A 21,090-nucleotide genomic window follows, 5' to 3' on the forward strand; every position below is an offset into this window, starting at 1 on the left:
TGGGTAGACCCTACTCTCCTTACTCTTTCTAGAGAGGCAGTAGTTCTCTTTATTCCTGGAGATAGTCTAAAATTCTTAAGGTACATCACTACTATCAGCAAGGCACCACACTGCATCATTGTTGGAACATCAGTAGTAAGTGTATATATAAATAACCAATTTAAAAATGCCACACTGCAGCTAACACAACATTTGGACAGAATTTATCTCAACCTGCAATGCAGCACAACCAGTATTTCTGCATTTTCATGGGAACTTGCCAAAAAAATCTAGGGGAGACCAGGACTGATTCCTGACTTTCCCAACTCAAATGTGAACTATTTATGGCTGGCAACATAGTAGAGTTTCTCAAAGATTATACTAAGATCACTTTCATACTGAATTTACTATAAGGAGCAACTAGAGCTGGCAAAGACAGCATACACAGACCACAGACATGCAGGTAAGAGGTGGCTAGTTTAGCGTGGCTTTCTACAGATTTTTTGCTGTCTCCCTGATCTTCAAAGAAACTTGACTTGAAGTTTATTGGCCCCTTTCCAGCTAAGCCTGTGCCCACTGATGTGTAAGAATCAATGAAGATTCTGTTTTCCATCAGTCTCTGATTATGAGAGGCGCACCATCTACCCTATGCATATTAGGATGACTCCAGCTTTGCTCATACTGGTAGGTAGAGAAGAGTATGAAGTGGAGACTATTTTGAACTCTGATACAAGGGCAAACATTTAAAATCCAAGGTAAGAAAGATTGCAGGAGGCTGCGATAAATATGCATGTTCCATAACTGCAATGCCAATTTCACTGCAAGTACCCAGGGAAACCCTGTTCACATGAACTATCTTCCATTACAAGAATGGGGCAAATCAGAATAGGCAAAATCTCACTTCTTGAAGGGGGCTATAGAACTGACAAGTGGGGGAAAGGGAAAGTACTTTGGTTGTATCTACATTCATGATATTAAGAATGGAAAGGGGAGGGAACAATTACCAGAACAGGAAGATGAAGAACAAGCTTGCAACAGGAAAGGGGGGGGGGTCACCCTTCAGGGCACAAATGAGTAATAGAATTTGTTAAGTGATCTGGAGGAACCATTAGCTGAGAAGGGAACAGGACACCTACATTTCATTCCCATGGCCTGACTCTGGAAATGTGGGAAGAGGACTGAGGCTGACAAAAAAAGTGATGTAGAGGGCAGAAAGAATGGCCCTGAAGGACAATGGAAAGATATGTTACCAAGGTAACAATCAAACAAATGCAGATTGAGCCCATTTCAAAGAAACAAATTTTAAGAAAACACCTGATAGGTCCCTCCTTAAATCCCACAAAAAAGTGAGGAAGAAAGCACATTCAGACTTGCAAGATTCTGTTACTATAGTTGTTCTAACAGCAATAGCGCTTAGATTTATGTACAGATTCACAGTGCTTTACAGCCCTCTGTAAGTGGTTTAGAGAGTCAGCATATTGCCTCCAACAATCTGGGTCCTCATTTTAGCGACCTTGGAAGGATGGAAGATTGAGTCAACCTTAAGCCGGTCAGAATTGAACTCCTGGAAGTGAGCAGCAAGTTAGCCTGCAATACTGCATTCTTACTACTATGCCACCACGGCTCTTAATAAGAATAGTTTTACACCTATATGGCCTTGATTTCTTAGCTAGGTCTCCCATATAGCACTGGCACCTAGTTAGACTGTAGGTTTCAGTGAATCTTTAACTGAACAGAAGCTGGCACAATAATATATTATAGTATGCATTTGCAGTATAAAATATCATTGCATTTTGTCTTTAGAATTATATATTTTATATCATTTCAAATTCACCTAACACAGTGATGGCTAACCTTTTTGCTGTCGCGTGCCAAAAGCGTGTGTGGAGTCATGCGCGCGCATGTCCACACCATAATTTAATGTGCCCCCCCGTGCTCATCCCACTTTTGGCACGTGATGGCATGGCGGGCCCGTTAGGCCTGTTTTTCACCCTCCCCAGGCTTCCAGAGGCTTCCTAGGAGTTTGGGGAGGGCGAAAATGGCCTCCCCCCCCGGAGGCCCTCCGGAGGATGGAAACAGCCCGTTTCCTGACTTCCAGTGAGACTGGGAGGCCAGTTTTTCACCCTTCCCAGGCTCTAGAGGCTTTCTCGGAGCCTGGGGAGGGCAAAAACGGCCTTCCCCCCATGGAAGCCCTCCACAGGATGGAAACAATGTGTTTCCCGACTTCCAATGGGCCCTGAAGGCCAAAAATCAGATGGCTGGCATGCACATGTGCGCTAGAGCTGTACTAGGGCAATGCTCGCATGCCCACAGATATGGCTCCAGGTGCCTGTGTCACATGAGCCATAGGGTCATCATCATGGACCTAATGTGAACAGTACATCATAACTCAGTATTGTTATATCTACTACTTTTTCTCTAAAATACTTTTTACAATTTTATCTTATTAGTGGTTGCAGAGATTATCTGAGATTATTTATTATTAATTTATTGAGTGTGTGACATCTATTACAGAGATAATGCAATCACTGATATACATTAATAAAACACATTATACACAGACATAAATATAAGCTTAAATAAGGCATCAGCAATACACACACACACCCTTTTACAACCCTGTAATCCCTTAATTCAGGGTAGAGTCGGGGCAACTGGATGGAGCTGAGCCTTTATTTGCCGGATGCCCTTCCTGATGCAACACAGATATTTTCTCTTTGCACCTTGAGAAGCATCTGCCGCTACCTAGGATTGAACTCTCAACCTTCCGAATGGGAGGCAAGCGTCTTCACCACTAGACCATCATGCCAAGTGTGTGTGTGTGTGTGTGTGTGTGTGTGTGTGTGTGTGTGTGTACACCTGTACCTATATACATACTGTATATCTATATTCATAAAGTATGTGGACAATACAATATACAATATAAAATACTAAATTAAGGTAAAAACATAATAAAATCACCAGAATACTATATATCATCATAGTCACAGTAGGATAGAGGATACAATTCGATATTTAAAGAAGCAAACCAGTGTGGTTCTAGTGTGGCTATGATGAGACCATTCAAGGTGCCTTACAATTTCTTGAGTGGACGTTCTCAAACTATATGTATTATCATCTGTTCTGATAATATGGGGGGTAGGGGGTATGAAATGTGCACCACTTCCATGATGGTATGCCCTGCGCAACTTTCTGTTCTAATGGAGCAGCTAAAAGTCTACACACACAGCAACCAAACTGGATACTCTCACCGTCAAAAACTAAAGTTGCAGCAACTAGATTATCTGAGCTAAAATAATGTCCCATAGTATTTTTTCCCCATTTCTAGCTTCCTGCAAATCTGGAATCTAATCAAAGTAGCAGATTCTTTACCAGACTAAATATTTATTTCTTTGAAATCATAATTTAAGATGCCAGATATTCATTGTTGTCCCATTTAATTTGGAAAGGGGACTTGTCCTCTGAATATGAAAACATTTTACTGAAAAGAAAATATCCATTAAAAATAACAGCAAAAAACTTTCTAATTTCAATAAAAAGAAATCTTGCATACGTAAAGGATGATAGTAGTTCAAGTGGAACATTATAAATATTTTCCATTCAAAAAACTTGGCCTGCCTATTGCTAAATTTTCACAGAAAGGTAGCATGTTGTTTCAATATGCCTTCTCTATTTGGATTAAAAGTGATTTTACTTGGGTTTCTCTGGAACCCATGAATGGTTTACTTTTCAAATTTGATATTTATCAAATAACACTTAAGCATATTTCTTCGACCGTCTTCAAGAGTTGGCTTTACTGTTCTGAATTAAGCATTTACTTTCTAAATCAATTTCGATGCCATTTGTTTCTTTGCACTTTTCTAAAAATCTACTAAGAAACACTAGCTTGTTGTTGTTGCAGCCTTATCATATCAATCAAATTTTAAAAGGATAAAGAATGTGAAAAGTCTTCTGTAAGTTCTTATATCTCAAATGTTGATTAGAACTTTCATGGCAAAAAAAATTAAGGGTATAGTTTGAAGTTCTAGATGATTTGGCAATGTATATTTCAATTCTCTATTTCTCTGATTGGCAAGTATGAAATTCACACATGATGGAAGTTTCCTGTGAGATCTGGTAACACTGGAATATAGATCTCCTTTTGTTTTTAGAGACTAGAGCTAAACCTAATATTTGTCCTATTAGATTAAGTTATCCAACATCAATTCTGTTGATCAATTTAGCTACAAAACACTTACAAAACTAATAATTCTTACTCTAAACTATTGTTAATCTGAAGGAAATAATTTTAATGACTTTCTTCTCTCTCATTGCAGTGATCTCTAAATGTTCAAAATAAGTTGGAAAAGTAAAAATGGGATAAACTCTGAATGTCCACTTTCATATGTCATATTTAAAACACAGAACTTGCATGCCTGCTAATGCAGGCAGCTAAATACATTTATTCAGCAAACTTTTTCCTACTAACTATATGGAACATGATATGAACAAGACACTGAATTCTAGACCTTCCTTAGGCTTGCCTCCCTTAGGCATGAAAACTGGGAGACTTTGGAACAGGCATTCTCTAAGCCCAGCCTATCTCACAGGGTAGTTTTTGTGATGAAAATAGAAAATAGGAATATTAAGTTTGCCACATTGCCTGCCCCTCCCTCCCCTCTCCCCTCTCTCCATCCATCCATCCATCCATCCTTCCATCCATCCATCTATCTATCTCAGGATAAAAATATAATTATGAATTTTGATTTTTTTTTAATTCAAAGGAACAGAGCTGAAGAGAGATACTAGCTGAAAACTGAAGTACAAGAGTTTATAAAAGGCTTCTCATATCATAAATTACTGACAGAAAACAGATAGGGTACGATATCCTTTTCTGCTGGAATAGATCATGAAAGCTTGTTATTCTGTTGGAAGATAAAGCATCATCTGGAAAAGCTCTCCAACTAAAATGATGGCTTACCTCCAAACTATGCCAGTCTGGTTATAGAATAAATATAAGGAGACTCCTTGTGAACTGAATTGGATGATAAGCATTTAGTTCGGGTGTCGGCAACCTGTGGCCTCAGAGCTGCATGTGGCTCTTTCGTCCCCCTGCTGTGGCTCCCTATTGGCTGGCTAGCCACGCCCCTCACCGATGCTCTGCATCGTAATGGGCTTCAGGAGGAGGAGGGATGCTGTTTACAACAGGGAGCATTGGCTGCAGCCAGCCCGGGCCAGCATCTCAGGGCAGAAAGCAAGTCGTGTGTCTCCCCAAGCAACCAAGGTGCGTGCAGCACTAAGAAGCGCTGGAAGAAGCCTCCATGAGATGAGAGGCAACAGGGGTGAGTCTCTCTTGTTCAGAGCGAGTCTCCATCCCCATCGTTGCCCTTGCCTTCCCAGGCTACGCGAGGAGTGACTGGGAGGGGAGGGGCAGGGGCAGGGCCAGCTAGCTGAGAGGGAGCTACAGCAGGGGGATGAAAGAGCTTCATTTATCTGGGAACCTGAAATGACTCTTGATTTAAATCATATGGTAAAAAGCACCCAAAGAAAAAGAAAGAACATCAGCAAAAAAACAAAAACAACTCCAACCCTTGCCTGTTTTTGGAAATGATTCAAGAGGGAGCACACACACACACAAGAGAGGGGGGGAGGAAGAGAGATGAGAGAAAAGGGGAGAAAAGAGAGAGAAATGAGAAAATGATGGAGGGAGAATAAGAGGAAAGAGAAACAAATGAGAGAAGGGAGAGAGAAATGAGAGAGAGATAGAGAGGGAAAAGAGGAAAACAGAGAAGGGAGAGAAAGAAAGAAAGAAAAGGGAGGGAGGGAGGGGAAAAAGAGAAAAACAGAAATGAAAGGGAGAGAAAGAGAGAAATGAGACAGAAATAAAAGAAAAAGAGAAATGAGAAAATGATAGGGGAAAAAGAGAGAAACAAATGAGAGAGAAGGGAGAGGGGGAGAGAAATGAGCTGGAGGGAGAGAATGATGGAGGGAATGAGAGAGGGGGAAAAAGAGGGAAACAAATGAGAGAAGGGGAGAGAAAGAAGGGAAAGAAAGAAAGAGGGAAAGGGAGAGGAAAAAGAGAAAAACAGAAGGGGGGGAGAGAGGGAGACCCATTTCCCAGAGAAAACACCTGGAGCCACAAAACCTGGGTAGGTGTGGCTGGCAGGTCATGTGGGTGGGAGTGACGTTGAGTTGGCCACGCCCACCCAGATTTTGTGGCTCCCAGTGTTTTCTTTTCTGTGGGAAATGGGTCCAAATGGCTCTTTGAGTGATTAATGTTCCATACCCCTGGTTTAGTTAATCCATATGAACTAACACTGGCTTATTAACCATATTAAATATTGTATATTGCTGTATTTCCAAATTATATCCATTTTCCTAATATTAAGTGTTGGAAGACCAGTAGTTTTTAAGAAAAAGAAAAAATTCAAAGTGGCTAGACTTATGTTTTTCAAATAAAGACTAACTTTAGAATAATTTTTAAAAGGCAAACTATTAAGATATTTGATCCAGTCATAATAGTCTCAGCTTTAATGGGGATAAATATTTCTAACTTATCCAAGAAAATAGGTCTTTGCTTCTCCAGCACTTTTTTCTTGCATCTCTTCTACTCAAAGGCTGGGCATGCACAGGCAAGGGAGGCGTGGCCAAAGAACTGATTAACTCAGCCTACAAGTAGAAGAGAGGAGCAAAACCCATTCCTTGGATTTTCTACTCAGCACAATGGAGAATCGACAGCTTTACTCCATTCAACTAACCTAAAATCCTAAAAAAATTATTGGACTTGTAGACAGGAAGTTTAAGTCTGGCTATTTAAAATGTTTAAGCCAGCTACTTCAGAAATGGGACTATATAAATATTATACTTTTTCCTTTATTTCATTTGCTGATTATTTGACCTACATTCATCATTGCCTTTTCAATGACATGTCATTTCTCTGCTACAATCTCAATATATTCTAAATTTATTTTTCATTTGGACTGATTCTAATTCAGTCATCACCAACCACAGGCTGAAGTAAATAAACATAAAATAATAAAGAACCCATTTTTCGTTAGTCAGTGCAATAAGTCTATTAGGACACTTAGAAGCCAACATGAAGCTCATATTTATTCCATGGAATCCCTCCATGGGTATAAAGGGCAAAATAACTTCTTCTCTGATCAATTATGGCAACACAAGTTATTTAGAGATAAATACCAAGCCCAATCTAACTCTAACTCAGTGCCAAAAAATCCACTGTATAATAGAAATAGGGAAATTTGCTTATCAAATGAAACAGTATTAGGAAAAACTACTAACAGCATTTATTAAAAAAAACCTTTATGAAAAATATTAAATAGGTATAATAATCAAAATACTTAATATAATGATTTGTTTAGTAGAGAGCGGATACATAATTGTATCACTAATATTAAAATTACTATTTTTGCTAAATAAAATATTTGATGTATGTATTTGAACTTTACAAGCTCCTGTTATTCTAATAAATAAATGGAAGCAGTTTTAATAAAATAATTTTAAAATTATTTCATAAAATGTCTAGAACATGGTCATCCAACCTTTTGACTTGCTGCCTTGGGCTGCATATAAAATATATAATACAGTTAATGTACATAAATAACAAACTTCCTTTATTTGTATTTCTTATTATCTTGTGGGGTTGCATTAATAACTGTCAAGGGCCACATGTGGCCTAGACACACCTGTTCTAGAAAGATAATTATACAAGTTTAATAATATGCCAGATAACTGCCACTAAAATTTAGGACAATCTAATAAGAAACTATTCCTTACATTCAGTTTCTCCTTTAACTATATCCCAGGAATTGAGGTTCCAATTCCAGAACATTTTAGACCATCCTGTTTAATAATGTAAAATATCAAGATCTACAGTTACAGCATGTTCTGTGTATATTATTAATGTAATAGATCTAGAAAGGATTGGAATGAACTTTAACTCTCATATATTTTGATGAATGTGTAAGAAAATATGTTGTTATTCCATGCAGTTAATTATATAGAACTACAGTGAATCTCAAAGGATGCACATAAGCCTTGAACTGGGTTCATAGCAAAAACCAATTTTAGAGAATGAAAACCTGATGGTTATACCTGTTAGCAAGCTTAACAAACAACTAGGAGGGAGAAATCAATAATAACAGGATGTGAGTAGAGCCTAGAGCCTACTATTTTCAGTTTGTACAATCTTTTTTAAATCTAGCCTTCAAATAGCACATATAAATGCTATGAACAATAGATTACAAAACCATCATCAATGTTAAAGCTAACAAGTTTTTCTCCCATGAAGAAAAAAGCCTTGAAAGGTTAGTTTTACCTTTATAATATTGTATCACAAATTTGGACACCATACAAATACATTTTTAAATATAACACAAAGGTAGTTTGTGAAGAAATTCTTGCAAATTTTCAATCATCTAATGGTGACTGCTGAAAGTTCACATTGCAGGCATTCATCAAAATTCTGGGTTATAGTCCATAGAGTTCATACTGATTAACTAAGTCTTTCTATCCAGTTTATGGTATTTATTACACCATGTATCCATCAATTGAAAAATGAGAGTTTAAAATAAGTTTTCACAAGAGCCAAAAGTATAATAGTGAGTTTGTTATATTTCTTAAAAAGTCTGTGGATTTAAAAGAATATAAGTTTAGCAATCTAATATATGCTAATTTATTTAAAACTATTTTTATTTGAATGTTATGAAGCATTTACTAATTTAAAAAATAAAAATGTAGCTTCATATATTTATTAATTTGATATAACTCATAAGACATTTATTAAACCAAAGTAGAAAAATTATGTCACCTTTGAAGCAAGCAGATCAATCTACTTTTTAACTGTTTTCAGATTTAGAATGTTTTCATACTACCAATTCAATACCATATACTGAGATCAATTAACTGAATATTAAGATTCAATTATACTGTCATAATCTGTTGAACAAAGTTTCTTCTGTTCAGATGACACTAACCCATAAGAATGATTTATGAATCCAGTGATTATGTAATTCTTCTGCTGATGAATATCAGACCCACCCAGAATTCTGAAGACCATCAATGAGAAGAGACATTATTTCCAATGTAGTTTTAAACAACTTTGATAATAATGGGGTGCAATATCACAGAAAACTATAATAACCTTTACCAAATAACAAAAAAATCTAGCAAAAGAATCTGTGCTTTGAAATCTGTCATATTAAACAAGACTTCATTTTGAAATTCCAACCTATCCCAAATCTTTAAAAAAAACCAAATAAACAGTATTGTAATATCTACAAATTGCTTCAGAAATAATTCTAGGAATTGATTTGTAGTAGTATTTTACTTTAATAGGATAGGTTAAAAACTGATATTTTGATTACAATGCTGATTTATTTTATGTTATAGAACTTCTTTGCCTCAAAATTTAACTGTAATAGTAGCTAAGCAATATAACTTAAGTACACAAAAAATAAGTAACTACCTGCTAAAAATAACAGGTTTCTCCTAAGCATCTCAGTCATATTTAATGCCAACCAATTAATTGGAAGAATCTTAAGTTATAGTAACCATATAAATTTTAAACCAAGCATAATGCTATCTCCTCTTTTAATTACATTATAAAATACATTTCTCCCTATTTTTTACAATTTCTTTCTTGCTTTCCCACACAAAAACCATGCTTCTGCTGCTGTGGAAATTCTTATCATAGAAAGGAGGGAACAGAAAGAGAATATCCTGGTATAGATCACAATTCTGCATGATTGAAAGTTTCTTCTTGAAATAAATATTTTAGGGGAAGTTTTTAAAGAAAAACCAACAGAGCAAGCCTATACATATTAACTGAGAAATCCTGGAACACATTTCCAAGGTGATTTTAGATTGCAAATTTAGATACAAACTATTTCTTGCTCTACATTTTTAGGTTTAATTACATTAACTTTTATAAAGCTGTGTCTTAGTTCAAGAACATTCAGCTTTACAGAAGAGATCAGCATTTTCTGCATATCCTGATTTTTTTATCGCTTCTTACTTTACTTTTGTGATTACACCTTTTAAATATAAACTTCTTACTGAATTGTATTTCCTTAAAGCATTTTGATGCTTCAACGAATGAGGGAGCTCTACATTTCCAAATTTGGTACTTTGTTCAAAGAAACCATTTAGAAATATTTTATATATGGAATTCCAAAACCTGGGAAAGATATGGTACAACTTATTCCAAACAAGAACATGTTGTTAGCGTTGTTGTTTTTTAAAAAAATAGTATGCTAAAATTGCAATCCTAAACAATTTATTTTCAGGAAGCCAATCCCAATCAACTTAAGTGTAGCATGCGTTTCAGCAAACATCCTTTAAAACAGAACAGTGTGCTCATAAGATTTTATGTTCCTTATGAAATACTCACATACATGTAACAATGATATTCTATTTAAAAAACAAGTCAATGTGGAACCTTCTTTACCTCTATGATCTCCTTTTTCTTAAGAAGTACCTTTTGTTAATATCTGCAGGTTTACATTAAAACTCCTGAAAGATATATATTCCAGACTATATTTATGTCCTCATATGTTTTCTTCCACATTTGTGAAAATATATAATTAGTAATCTGATAGAATAAGTTGATAGACCAGTTAATAAGGCTAAATTTAATTATTTCTAGTTTATGCTACAAAAAAATGAAATAAAGTATTTCTTTTCAAGTTACCAAATGTACTTGACAGATTCAAGAGTTACTGTAACTCTTTTCAGCAGCATAGAAGTTTATCTTTTTTTATTTAATGTCTATGATCTCATTTCCTTAATATTCTTATAAAATTTTCCACAGTTTTGCAACATAGTTTAGTAATGAACCAGAGGTTAAAATTTATCCTACATGTCTATCTTATCAGCAAGTACCTTGAAATAGATTTAACATGTATTTAAACTCAATAAACATTCCAGTAAAATGTGTTTCCAACCATACATTCCATTTAGAAAATATAAAAAAATAAATACCTGTCTTCATCACCATCAACAGGAATAGATATGCCAAAGACAGTGCTGGCAAGACTGTTCATAGGAGTAGTTGCAGGTAAATTAAGAGGGTTTGTTAAACTGTCCGGAATAGGTGGCTTCACATGAAGTTTGTTTTCAGCAACAAGAGAAAGTGGTGGTTGAGGTAGGGGTTCAGATTTTCTTCTAGTATCATCAATCTGGCCTAAAGGCTGTGTCTGAAACTGTCCAATGTTAGATTGTGGTAGATTCGTATGTACACTGCTTGTGCCTTGCATTAATGGAAGGCCAATATGTTGCTGGACAACACTGGAACTTCTACTGACAGTTGTATGGCTGGTCAGCTGAGATTGGACTAAAGTAACAGAGGCATTTGGCATAGTAACAGAAGTTGTAGACACATTAGGCACAGTAGTACCAGGTACAGCTACAGGCACATTCTGAACTCCGGAGACTATACTGTGTGGAGCACCAGCCACTTGACTGCTTCCACCCATTTGCTGCTGAGTCATGGATTTCTGTTGAACAGCCCCTGCATGTCCAATGCCTTGCTGTACCACACCTCCTGGTTGAGAAATGACAGTCTGAAGTGGAGTTGTCAGGCCACCCTGCATTAGCCCAGATCCCTGTCCTATTGTTTCGCCTGCTGGTGAAGCAACTCCCATCACTGGTGCTAGAGGTGAAGGATTCTGACCAACTACTTGTGCTGCTGGAAGACTGGAAGCTCCAGTGCCTGTGACTGAGCCAGAAGCAGCCTGTTGTGTAGCTCCTTGAGACTGCATTACTGTCATATGCTGAATGTACTCTGGCTGACCAGGAGTCTGGGCTGACACCATGTGTACTGGTGTCATCTGTGACTGAGAGTAAGCAAACTGCTGAGTCTGTGCCACTGGTACATTTGCTTGCTGTACTTGCTGTTGTGGCATAGGCAAACCTGGCTGAGCTATTGCTACATTCGTAGATGGTAAGCCTTTCCCATTAGGCCCAGCTTGCCCCATGCTCGGTGCATTTACCTGTGTCTGCAACAGAGATCCCATCACCTGCTGGCCTGCTACTGTGGCTCCGGAATAGATTGGCTGAGCACTACTGTGAGGCTGCTGACCAATAACAAAATTAGGCTGCTGTGGAGGGGGCTGGTTTATTTTCTCTGGCTGGAGTAGCTGTGAAACAGCAGTAACAGAACTGTCAGCTAAAGAGTCAGGGCCATGCACAGAAGTTACCACACCTGAGACAATCAATGAACTACCAGTAGCACCTAAGCCACTGTCCCTATCTTGAACAGCTTGTTCAAAAGTACTGTTGTGTCTAATGCAATCACCAGTCCTGGCTAACACAGCCCCACCATCCGAGTCCCGATCATAGTATTCCATACACGTCCATCGTCCCCGTCTATACGGCTCTCCAGTACCATGGTCTAGCTTGATCACTCTGAAGCGAGAACTGCATGCGGCAGCAGCCGTTAGAGGCATGGCTGGCGGACCAGCAGCTGGTTGCACACTGCTGCCTCCTGTCGCTACTGAGCAGGCTTGGCTGGCAGTCGCTGAAGGCATCACAGTGCTCCTGGGAACCGCTCCTCCATTGGCAACAGGCACAGCAGGAGAAGGCGGCGGCTGGATCCCTCCAGAAGCCGCAGCAACAGCAGCAGCAGCTACTTGGCCATCCAGAAGCAAATTGGGAGAGACTGTCCCTGGAGTCTCAGCATCACCCACATTGTTGAGAGTTTCCTCGGAGGAGCTGCGCTCACAGACATCTTCAGGTCCATAGTCGGTGGCACGGGACACATCGAAAATCTCCGATGAAACATCCTCGGTGCGGGATTCATCCGGGTCGTCCAAGCTCTCGGTATCTTCCGTGATGCTGCTAGCCACTTGGGCCGTCGTCACACTTGTGATCTGAAAACAGCTTTTTTTCTTGGCCGGCATCTTGGACATGGTTCCTTCGCGAGAGAGACGCGGGTGAGAAGTCAGGGGGTTCCGCCCACCTGCCCTCGCCGGAGTCGACGAAAAACTAGGTGAGGACCTTGAAAGGGGTCCGAGCTGGCCGCCACACAAGCCTGGCCGGGCGTAGCGGAGGAGGAGGATCACGTTCTCTCTACGGCGCAGTCGCTGGCCGTCTCGCACATTCCTCCGGCCTCCCGACGCAGTCCGGGCTCAGCAGGCGGTCACCAGGCCTGGGGTTGGAGACGAGGCAAAAAAGGGAAGGGGGGCGGCGGCCGGGCTCCTCCTCTTCCTCCCCTTGAGTAAAGCGGCGGGCCCCTCGGCGGGCAGGCGGCGGCGCCGCCACCTCCTCCTCCTCCTCCTCTTCTTCTCGCCTCTCCGCGAGTTCCGCTGTCCCCTTTCGCAGCTGAGGTTCCTTTCACAGCCGTTCTCGGGTTGCGCGGCCGGGGTGGCGCTATCACTCAAGCCGCTCCGCTGCCGGGCTTCCGGCCAGACCCGGGATTCCCAAGGCGGGCCAACGCCACTGATCCGTCCGCAAGCTTTCGGAGAGGGGCGGCGGCGGCGGCGGCAGCCGGCGAGGCGTCCCTGAGGCGCAGGCCGCCCTGCCTCCCCGCTCTACCTGGAGATCAGCACCAGACGCATCATCTTCTGGGGAGGAGAGAAAAGAGGGGACGAGAACGAGTCCGGTCACAGCGGCCCCCTCAGGCGGGCGGGCCTCCTAGACGCAGCGGGGTCGCTCGCTCTGTGCCGCCAGAGCAATTTCTCCGTCTGCCGAGCCAGGTGGCAGCGAGGCGGAGCGGCCGGGCTCCTTTTCCCCCTTCTCTGAAAAGCGCCGCGCACGCTCCGTTCCCCTGCGCCGCCGAAGGAGCTGAAATTCAAACTGCTCACTCCCCTCGCTCAAGATGGGGCTCAAATGGAGCCGCGGGGCAGGCTGGGAACTGGAGCAGGGCTGCTACTGCGGCAGCCTCACTTGTCTCCGCCCCCCACGCAGGAGCGCGCGCTGACATCAGCACCCGCGGACGCGCCCCTCTCCAACTCGAGCGGCTGAGAAATTTCATCCGGCCTAGAAAGGGGCGGGCGAGAGGGAGGGAGGGAGCGGAGCGTGACTTCTCTGAGACAAAACCCCGCCCCTTCGCCATCGTCATGTTAACCGTTTGGAATATTCCACTGGCTCCACCTCGCCTTCTCTTTCTCTCAGCAGACTTGGTATCTTCCCGGGGTGGGGGCGGGGGCAAGGGGGGGGGAAGGGAGGATAGGAACGATGTAGCCCCCCCCTTTTTTTAATGTCCCTGCTTGTGTTCCACGTCGAAGTTTTATCTGCCCCGGTTGTGGCCCTTTTATCTTTAGGATGTGACACGCCCGACTAAGTTATACTATAACTTTTATAGCCTCCTCTTTGCCTGGAGGTTTTTCTAATGAGGAAAGTGCTTCCCCTGCTGCCAGGAGTACATTTATGAGTCTGCTGGGTTTTTAACTGGTTTGAATCCGCATTAAAGTCAAATGTTTACCCACTTAAAATCTTTGCTTTATTTTCCACACCAGCTTTGGTAGCCCAGTATGAGAAAAGCGGCCAGAGAACTAGTGAAGAAGAACACTTCCATGTTTAGGAAATGTTGCTTCTTTTCTGCCACGTGGTGTTTTCCAGGATTTGGCAGCCTTAAGTAGGACATGCCTTATCAAACGGGGCACTTACATTATATAGGTGTATGCTTTTGACTTAAATGATCCCCAAGGCAACAGAGTCGGGGCTGCCAAAATCCAGGCAACCACTAGATGGTGACACAGAGCTGTCTGCATTTTGGCAGTTCAGACAATCCTGGATAAGAAGCTCTACAGTCTGATTCCCCCCATTGAATAGATGTTTGTTACTTTTTTTTTTTTCTTTAACGATTTTGAGAGACAAATTAACAGTTCAGAATATTTGCCTCTGCAATTGTAACCCAAGGGATCAAGTGCAATTTGTTTCCATGAAACAAATGAAAGTGTTTAGGGCAGAGCCTTGGGCGTTCTATCCTTCCAAAATGGTAAATTTCAATGCACAGCCAGTGTAATCCAGTAATCAATGACAAAGCATGCTGGGAGAGGTGTTTTAGGATCTGAAGGGGCACATATTCCCTTTTGGTTTAATTAGATGAGTTTGCTTGGTTTATTATTTTTTTTTAAGACCAAGCTGCTATCTCAATGTGCAAATTACTAGTGATTTTAAAGGGATTAAACAAAATTGATGGGAACTACCAGATGACCACAGATTTGGTTCACTTCCCAAATGCTCAAATTTAAGATTATCACCCTCTTCTTAGCATTAGTGTTATCTGTTATAAAATACAAAGATTATTTCATCCTTGAAATATTTATTTTTTTCACACTTTTTAACCGTCCGTCTCTCTCAGAAAGGGGCTTGGGGGGGGTGTACAATTTAATCTGCAGCAATATTATATGCAGAGAGATGGAAAGATTCAGCATTATCCACTATGGAAGAACGGTTGGTGAAATTGACATCTTGCTGAGATGGATAAACTAACTTTGATTAGAGAAAATATACTATCTACATTTATTGCTGACTTGAAACCTCTTATGGGATTTTTCTGTAAATGAATTTGTGATTTATAGTTTTGATGATTAGCCAGGTATTTTTTTCCTTGTACATTTTGTTTTCTCTTTTCTCTTTTCTTTTTTCCTTACTTTATATTAGTTTAAATCCATTTAATGACAATTTTTATCTTTTGTTGAAAATGTTTTAATGAATATATATATATATATATATGTAGGTCTTTGGTTATTCGGGTCTTGTCCCACGTAAAATTGAAGGTTTCTTGGCGACGTTTCGACGAAGTCTCATTCGTCATCTTCAGGCTGGTGTTCTCGGCTTCGTGCTTCCAGGAGCAATGTGAGATCGCAGCTGTCTCTTCCTTTTAACTGCTAGTGGGGGTGTGAGCTGATTGGGTGGGGACTTGGCTGTGCTCTGATTGGATGGGGGGTTGGTTGTGCTCTGATTGGCTGGGGGTGTGTTCTGTTTGGGTGGGGGCTTGGTTGTGCTCAGCTTAGTCTGAGTTGCAGGGGGATTTTAGTCTGAGTTGCAGGCCCACCCAAACAGAACACACCCCCAGCCAATCAGAGCACAACCAACCCCCCATCCAATCAGAGCACAGCCAAGTCCCCACCCAATCAGCTCACACCCCCACTAGCAGTTAAAAGGAAGAGACAGCTGCGATCTCACATTGCTCCTGGAAGCACGAAGCCGAGAACACCAGCCTGAAGATGACGAATGAGACTTCGTCGAAACGTCGCCAAGAAACCTTCAATTTTACGTGGGACAAGACCCGAATAACCAAAGACCTACATACAAACACCCGCGAAAACCTGAGAAAACAAATATATATATATATATATAATTAAAATAGCCAGCAAAGTATATACTGCTGTTCTATTTGAAATAGAAGTACCTCACTGCAGTTAAATCATGTTCACATCATTGGTTTCACTACTGCAATGGACTACACAAGGGATTACATTTGAAGATCATATAGAAGCTGCAATTGATTCAGTATACAGCAACCTGGTTATATGGCATGTTTTGTCAAGAGCTCATTTCACCTATGCTTGGGCCTCTATATTGACTTTCAATGGGTGCAGCCTAAAATGCTTGTTTTGAACTATAAAGCCATATATGACCTGGCACCTAAGTACTTTTAAAAAACATTCTTCAACCTGATCTGACCATGTCAACTGAATTTGCACCAGAAAAAGAGTTAGGATTTTCCTGAGTCTGAAAGACAGACTTATATATGCCATTTATTAAAAAGTCTTAATTTGATCATACATGGAAGCACAGAGAAACAAGAGTGCAAAAATGCATATGTATCTCAGAATCTCCAATTAATAAAATCTCATTTGGTTATCACCTTCAAAGCCTTCATGGCATGAGTCCAGGCTATCCAAGAAAGTGGCTCACGCCCGTGGAATTAGCCTGCCCCATTCAGGGTGGTAGAAGGGGCATGCTGCAGTACATAGTGTGGTGTAAGATAGGTAGCTATATCTTGATCCCCTATTAATCTCAGCTTTGTTCCTGCAAACTCTTTCCCAACAGTAAGTCTACAAGTATGTGTTAATTAAATCAAAAGTAAACTAGCACAAATAAGTAGGTTATCAAATATATATAAAATCAGGAGGAGCTTGCAAGCACCTTTTTAGACTAACACATTTTATTAAAAAGTATAACTTCATCAGATGTATGATGAAGATATACAGTAGGGTCTGGAAGACCATGCATGGAACAATTTAAAAATTCTAATATTTTTGCTCCATTTTTCATTTCACAATGTACGATATTCTGATCCAACTGTGTCATTCTCTAAAATTCATTGCTAAGTGTCACTTGTTATTATGAAGTTCAAATTCCTAATCTGAAAGAATTAATCACTGCTCCAATCCATACACATAGTTTGCATAAGGATTCTAATTTGAAATAATCCTGTAATGTAGCTTTTTCATAGCAAAGTAGAGTATAGTGATTAATGTTGATCAGCTTGAATTATTTGGCTGAGATTTGGCTTGTCCTAAGGAAGGAGAATGGAAGTTAACAAGGGATGAAAAATCAAAGGACAATAGAAGTTAACAGGTATTGGGGAAGAAGATGAAGACCAAAAAGGAACAAGATGCATAGATTTACTAACATTTCCTGATAAACTATTCCCTTATCACAGCTGACTTTTAGCTTTATTTTTATGATCAGGTCAATTTTTCTTGATAGTACTCCAGGGCTGGGATCTCCCCAAGGAATTTGGGGTGGTATTCTTTTTTCATTTACCTGGCACAAATTTATTTTAGAGCGAGGGCCACTAAAAGCAGTGTTGGGTACCTCATATTGCTTTGAGGTTTCCCACCTCTGTTTTAGAAAATTCTTCCATACACTGGTAAATGTGAATTTTACTTTTCAGCTACGCTTAGGAAATTTTTTCCAAATCCTGTTGCTAAAGTAGGGAGAGATATATGTATACCTGCACATGTGCACCAAAAAAATCTAGTAATGCTATTATCAAGTCTCAGATATAATATACATGCAGAGATGAAGTATAGGACTGGCTAAAGGTTGACTCGGCCTTCCATCCTTCCAAGGTTAGTAAAATGAGGACCTGGATTGTTGGGGGCAATATTTAACACTAAATAATAATAATAATAATAATAATAATAATAATAATAATAATAATAATAATAATAATAATAATAATAATAATAATAATAATAATAATAATAATAATATTTGTATACTGCCCTTCTCCCGAAGGACTCAGGGTGGTGTACAGCCTATTAAAAGCACAAAGACAAACAACAATTAAAATAATTTAAAATTATTAAATAATTTTGGCTCAATATTAAAACCCCCCAAAATTTAAAACATCCCATTTAAAATCATTACATTGATAGCCCGGCCTGGTGGAACAGCAGGGTCTTAAGGGCACAGCGAAATACCCTGAGGTTGGAGATCTTACGCATTTCTGGGGGCAGTTCATTCCACAGGGCTGGGGCTCCCACAGAGAAGGTCCTCCCCCTGGGTGTCGCCAGCCGACATAACTTGGCCGATGGCACCCTGAGGAGACCGTCTCTGTGGGAGCGAACTGGCCGGTGGGAGGCTACAGGTGGCAGAAGTCGGTCTCAAAGGTACCCGGGTCCTATGCAATGGAGCGCTTTAAAGGTGGTAACCAACACCTTGAATCGCACCCGGAAGACCACTGGGAGCCAGTGCAGCTCGTGCAGGAGGGGTGTCACATGGGCAGAATGGGTTGCACCCATAACCACCCGCGCGGCCACATTCTGGACCAGTTGGAGCCTCCGAGTGCTCTTCAAGGGGAGCCCCATGTAGAGAGCATTACAATAGTCCAGCCGGGAGGTAAATTACTCAGAGAGTGCTGTAAAGCACTATGGAACAGTATACAAGTCTTAAGTGTTATTGCTAAGTGCTGTTTTGTACTTCCCATTCACACACTTCTTTGAATACTCTGTATTCTCCATGGAGAAACTGACAATATTGTAAGGGAGGGCTTTCCAGAGGTGAAGGAAGGATAGTGAACTTATTTGGGATGATATAGAATATGCATAAACAGGAAATTAAATGACTTACCCATCTTATCACCCCTAAAATATGGCAAGCTACACCTGTTTGTCCTTTTACATAGTTATTAAAAGCAAATGAACTTTATTCTCATTTGGCATCTAGCTACCCTAAGCCTCTTCCCTTTTATTATCAGGTCTGCAGTTGTACTTCAGGGGCAATACATTTCTTCCTATCTAGGAGCTGTCAAAGGCATAATAGCTCTGCCAGAAAATGGAAATAATGTTGCATATACCAAACAACTTTGGCCAGGCCATGCTGGTGGGATGGCTTACCTGTTCACAAAATGGCTATCACGTTTAAGAGAAGACTTTAGTAATGAATAGACTGTTCTGTATATAGAATTCTATTAGCATAACATTATATTTTCCTGTCTTAACAAGACTAGAATAAGCTTTTCTACAAGACTATAGAGTAATCCTGCCCTTATTACTTTATAAGTAGCCCAAGGTGGTGAATATATATGGTACTCCTTCCTCCTATTTTCCCCATCACCTCCTCTGTGAGGTAGGTTGGGCTGAGGAGAGTGACTGGCACAAAGTTATCCAGCCAGCTTCCATGCCAAGGTGGGACAGTCTTCTGGCACTAGACTCCTAGTTTTTAGGTCAGTACTCTATCAAATTGTTGTTAAAGATATAACTAAAAAGGCCTGTTTAAATGATGGTCAAAGTACCTTTTATTAAAAAAAGTCCAATAATAATAGACATGCATTGTTTATTAGAAATATACACAGTATCATAATAGTTTTAAGTATTTAAAATGAATTCAGCTCTGTGATAGTGTTTGTATATTTTTATACACTAGAAATAAGAGTATTTTTTAATAATGTATGAAAAACATAAATCAAACAAAATAGTTTTATGTTTAGAGAGAGAAAAATGTGCATGTACATGATTGAAATGGCCTGGCAGTGCTTTTTTAGAGTTCTGCTTTGTTAGGGCCCATAAATGGGAAGGTTAGGCAAGACAGAATAGCATGCTGTTCTGCATTTTACACAGAGCATTGCTTCTCAGTCTGAACATTAAACACAAAAATAATGGATTTGCTCGGATGTGGAACAGTCCTTAAGTTAAATAAACATCCTAACAAAAATTAAGAAAGTTGTCTTCCAGTAATGTGTTAGGCCCAGGAACTTGAAGGACTATGTGTATGTAAATTTTTTAATTGAATCAAGTACATGTTCTATTATTTTCAAGAAGGCTGCATCTGTAGTTAGGTAATTTTCATTAAGTAATGAACTTCCTATCTACTTCAGTTTACACAATAATCATCAAATGTTTTAGGGAACAATATTGACTCTTCATTTGTGCACATGCTATTTGCAACATTTATTTATTTATCATTTTTATCTACAGTAGCTCCCATTTCCTTCAAAGGGGACTCTTGTACCCCCAAACTGCTGTCAGTCTTCCAAGGTAGACTAGACTAGGACAACAAAGTCACATACGTTATTACTATTTGTAATAGTAATTTGGTTGACTCAGACTTCCATCCTTCCTAGGTTGGTAAAATGAGGACCCAAATTGTTGGGGACAGTATGCTGACTCTGTAAACCACTTAGAGAGGGCTATAAAGCACTGTAAAGCGGTATATAAGTCTAAGTGCTATTGCTATTGCTATTTTTATTATAAGATTATAGTAACAAAATCTTGCAAGTCTGAATATGCTTCCTCCTCATTTCCTTTATCCTTGTGAGAACTAAGGAAGATCTTGTCTGAGATGCTTACTTGGGGTACAGATCTTGCTTGGACCAAAATTTCTTTTATCTGAGTATTGTTTTGGGTTATGACTTTTCTCTCTGTTCCACAATGTTATTGCTCCTACACTTAGCACATTAGGTAATACTCTGTGTGTGTGTGTGTGTGCGTGTGCGTGTGTATAACCATAGTATGTATGTGTATGTATATACATATACTATGGTTACAATTTATTACTCTTTGTTTATTGTTTATGGGGGCTCAATGGCTCAGTAAAGACGTTGAGCTTGTCATGTGATAGGATGAAATCCCAATACTTGCCCCTAGCAGTTTGAAAGCATGCAAATATGGGTAGATAAATAGGTACCATTTCGGTGGGAAAGTAATAGTA

General features: G+C 39.9%; 1 protein-coding gene across 2 annotated transcripts in view; it reads right to left on the reverse strand.

Moving 5' to 3' along the window:
• TSC22D2 (TSC22 domain family member 2) overlaps positions 1-13,802 on the reverse strand; it is a 34,244-nt gene extending 20,442 nt beyond the window's left edge. For both annotated transcript variants that reach the window (XM_070945446.1, XM_070945445.1), the window contains exon 1: positions 10,960-13,802. In XM_070945446.1, the coding sequence (XP_070801547.1) occupies positions 10,960-12,887 (1,928 nt within the window). In that variant the 5' untranslated portion in view covers positions 12,888-13,802. The remainder of the gene's footprint in view (positions 1-10,959) is intronic.
• Between the last annotated feature and the right edge of the window lie 7,288 nt (positions 13,803-21,090).

This window comes from Pituophis catenifer, unplaced genomic scaffold, assembly GCF_029215685.1.
Source record: "Pituophis catenifer annectens isolate HBS135680 unplaced genomic scaffold, rPitCat1.0.hap2 SCAF_6, whole genome shotgun sequence".
Taxonomy (NCBI): Eukaryota; Metazoa; Chordata; class Lepidosauria; order Squamata; family Colubridae; genus Pituophis; species Pituophis catenifer.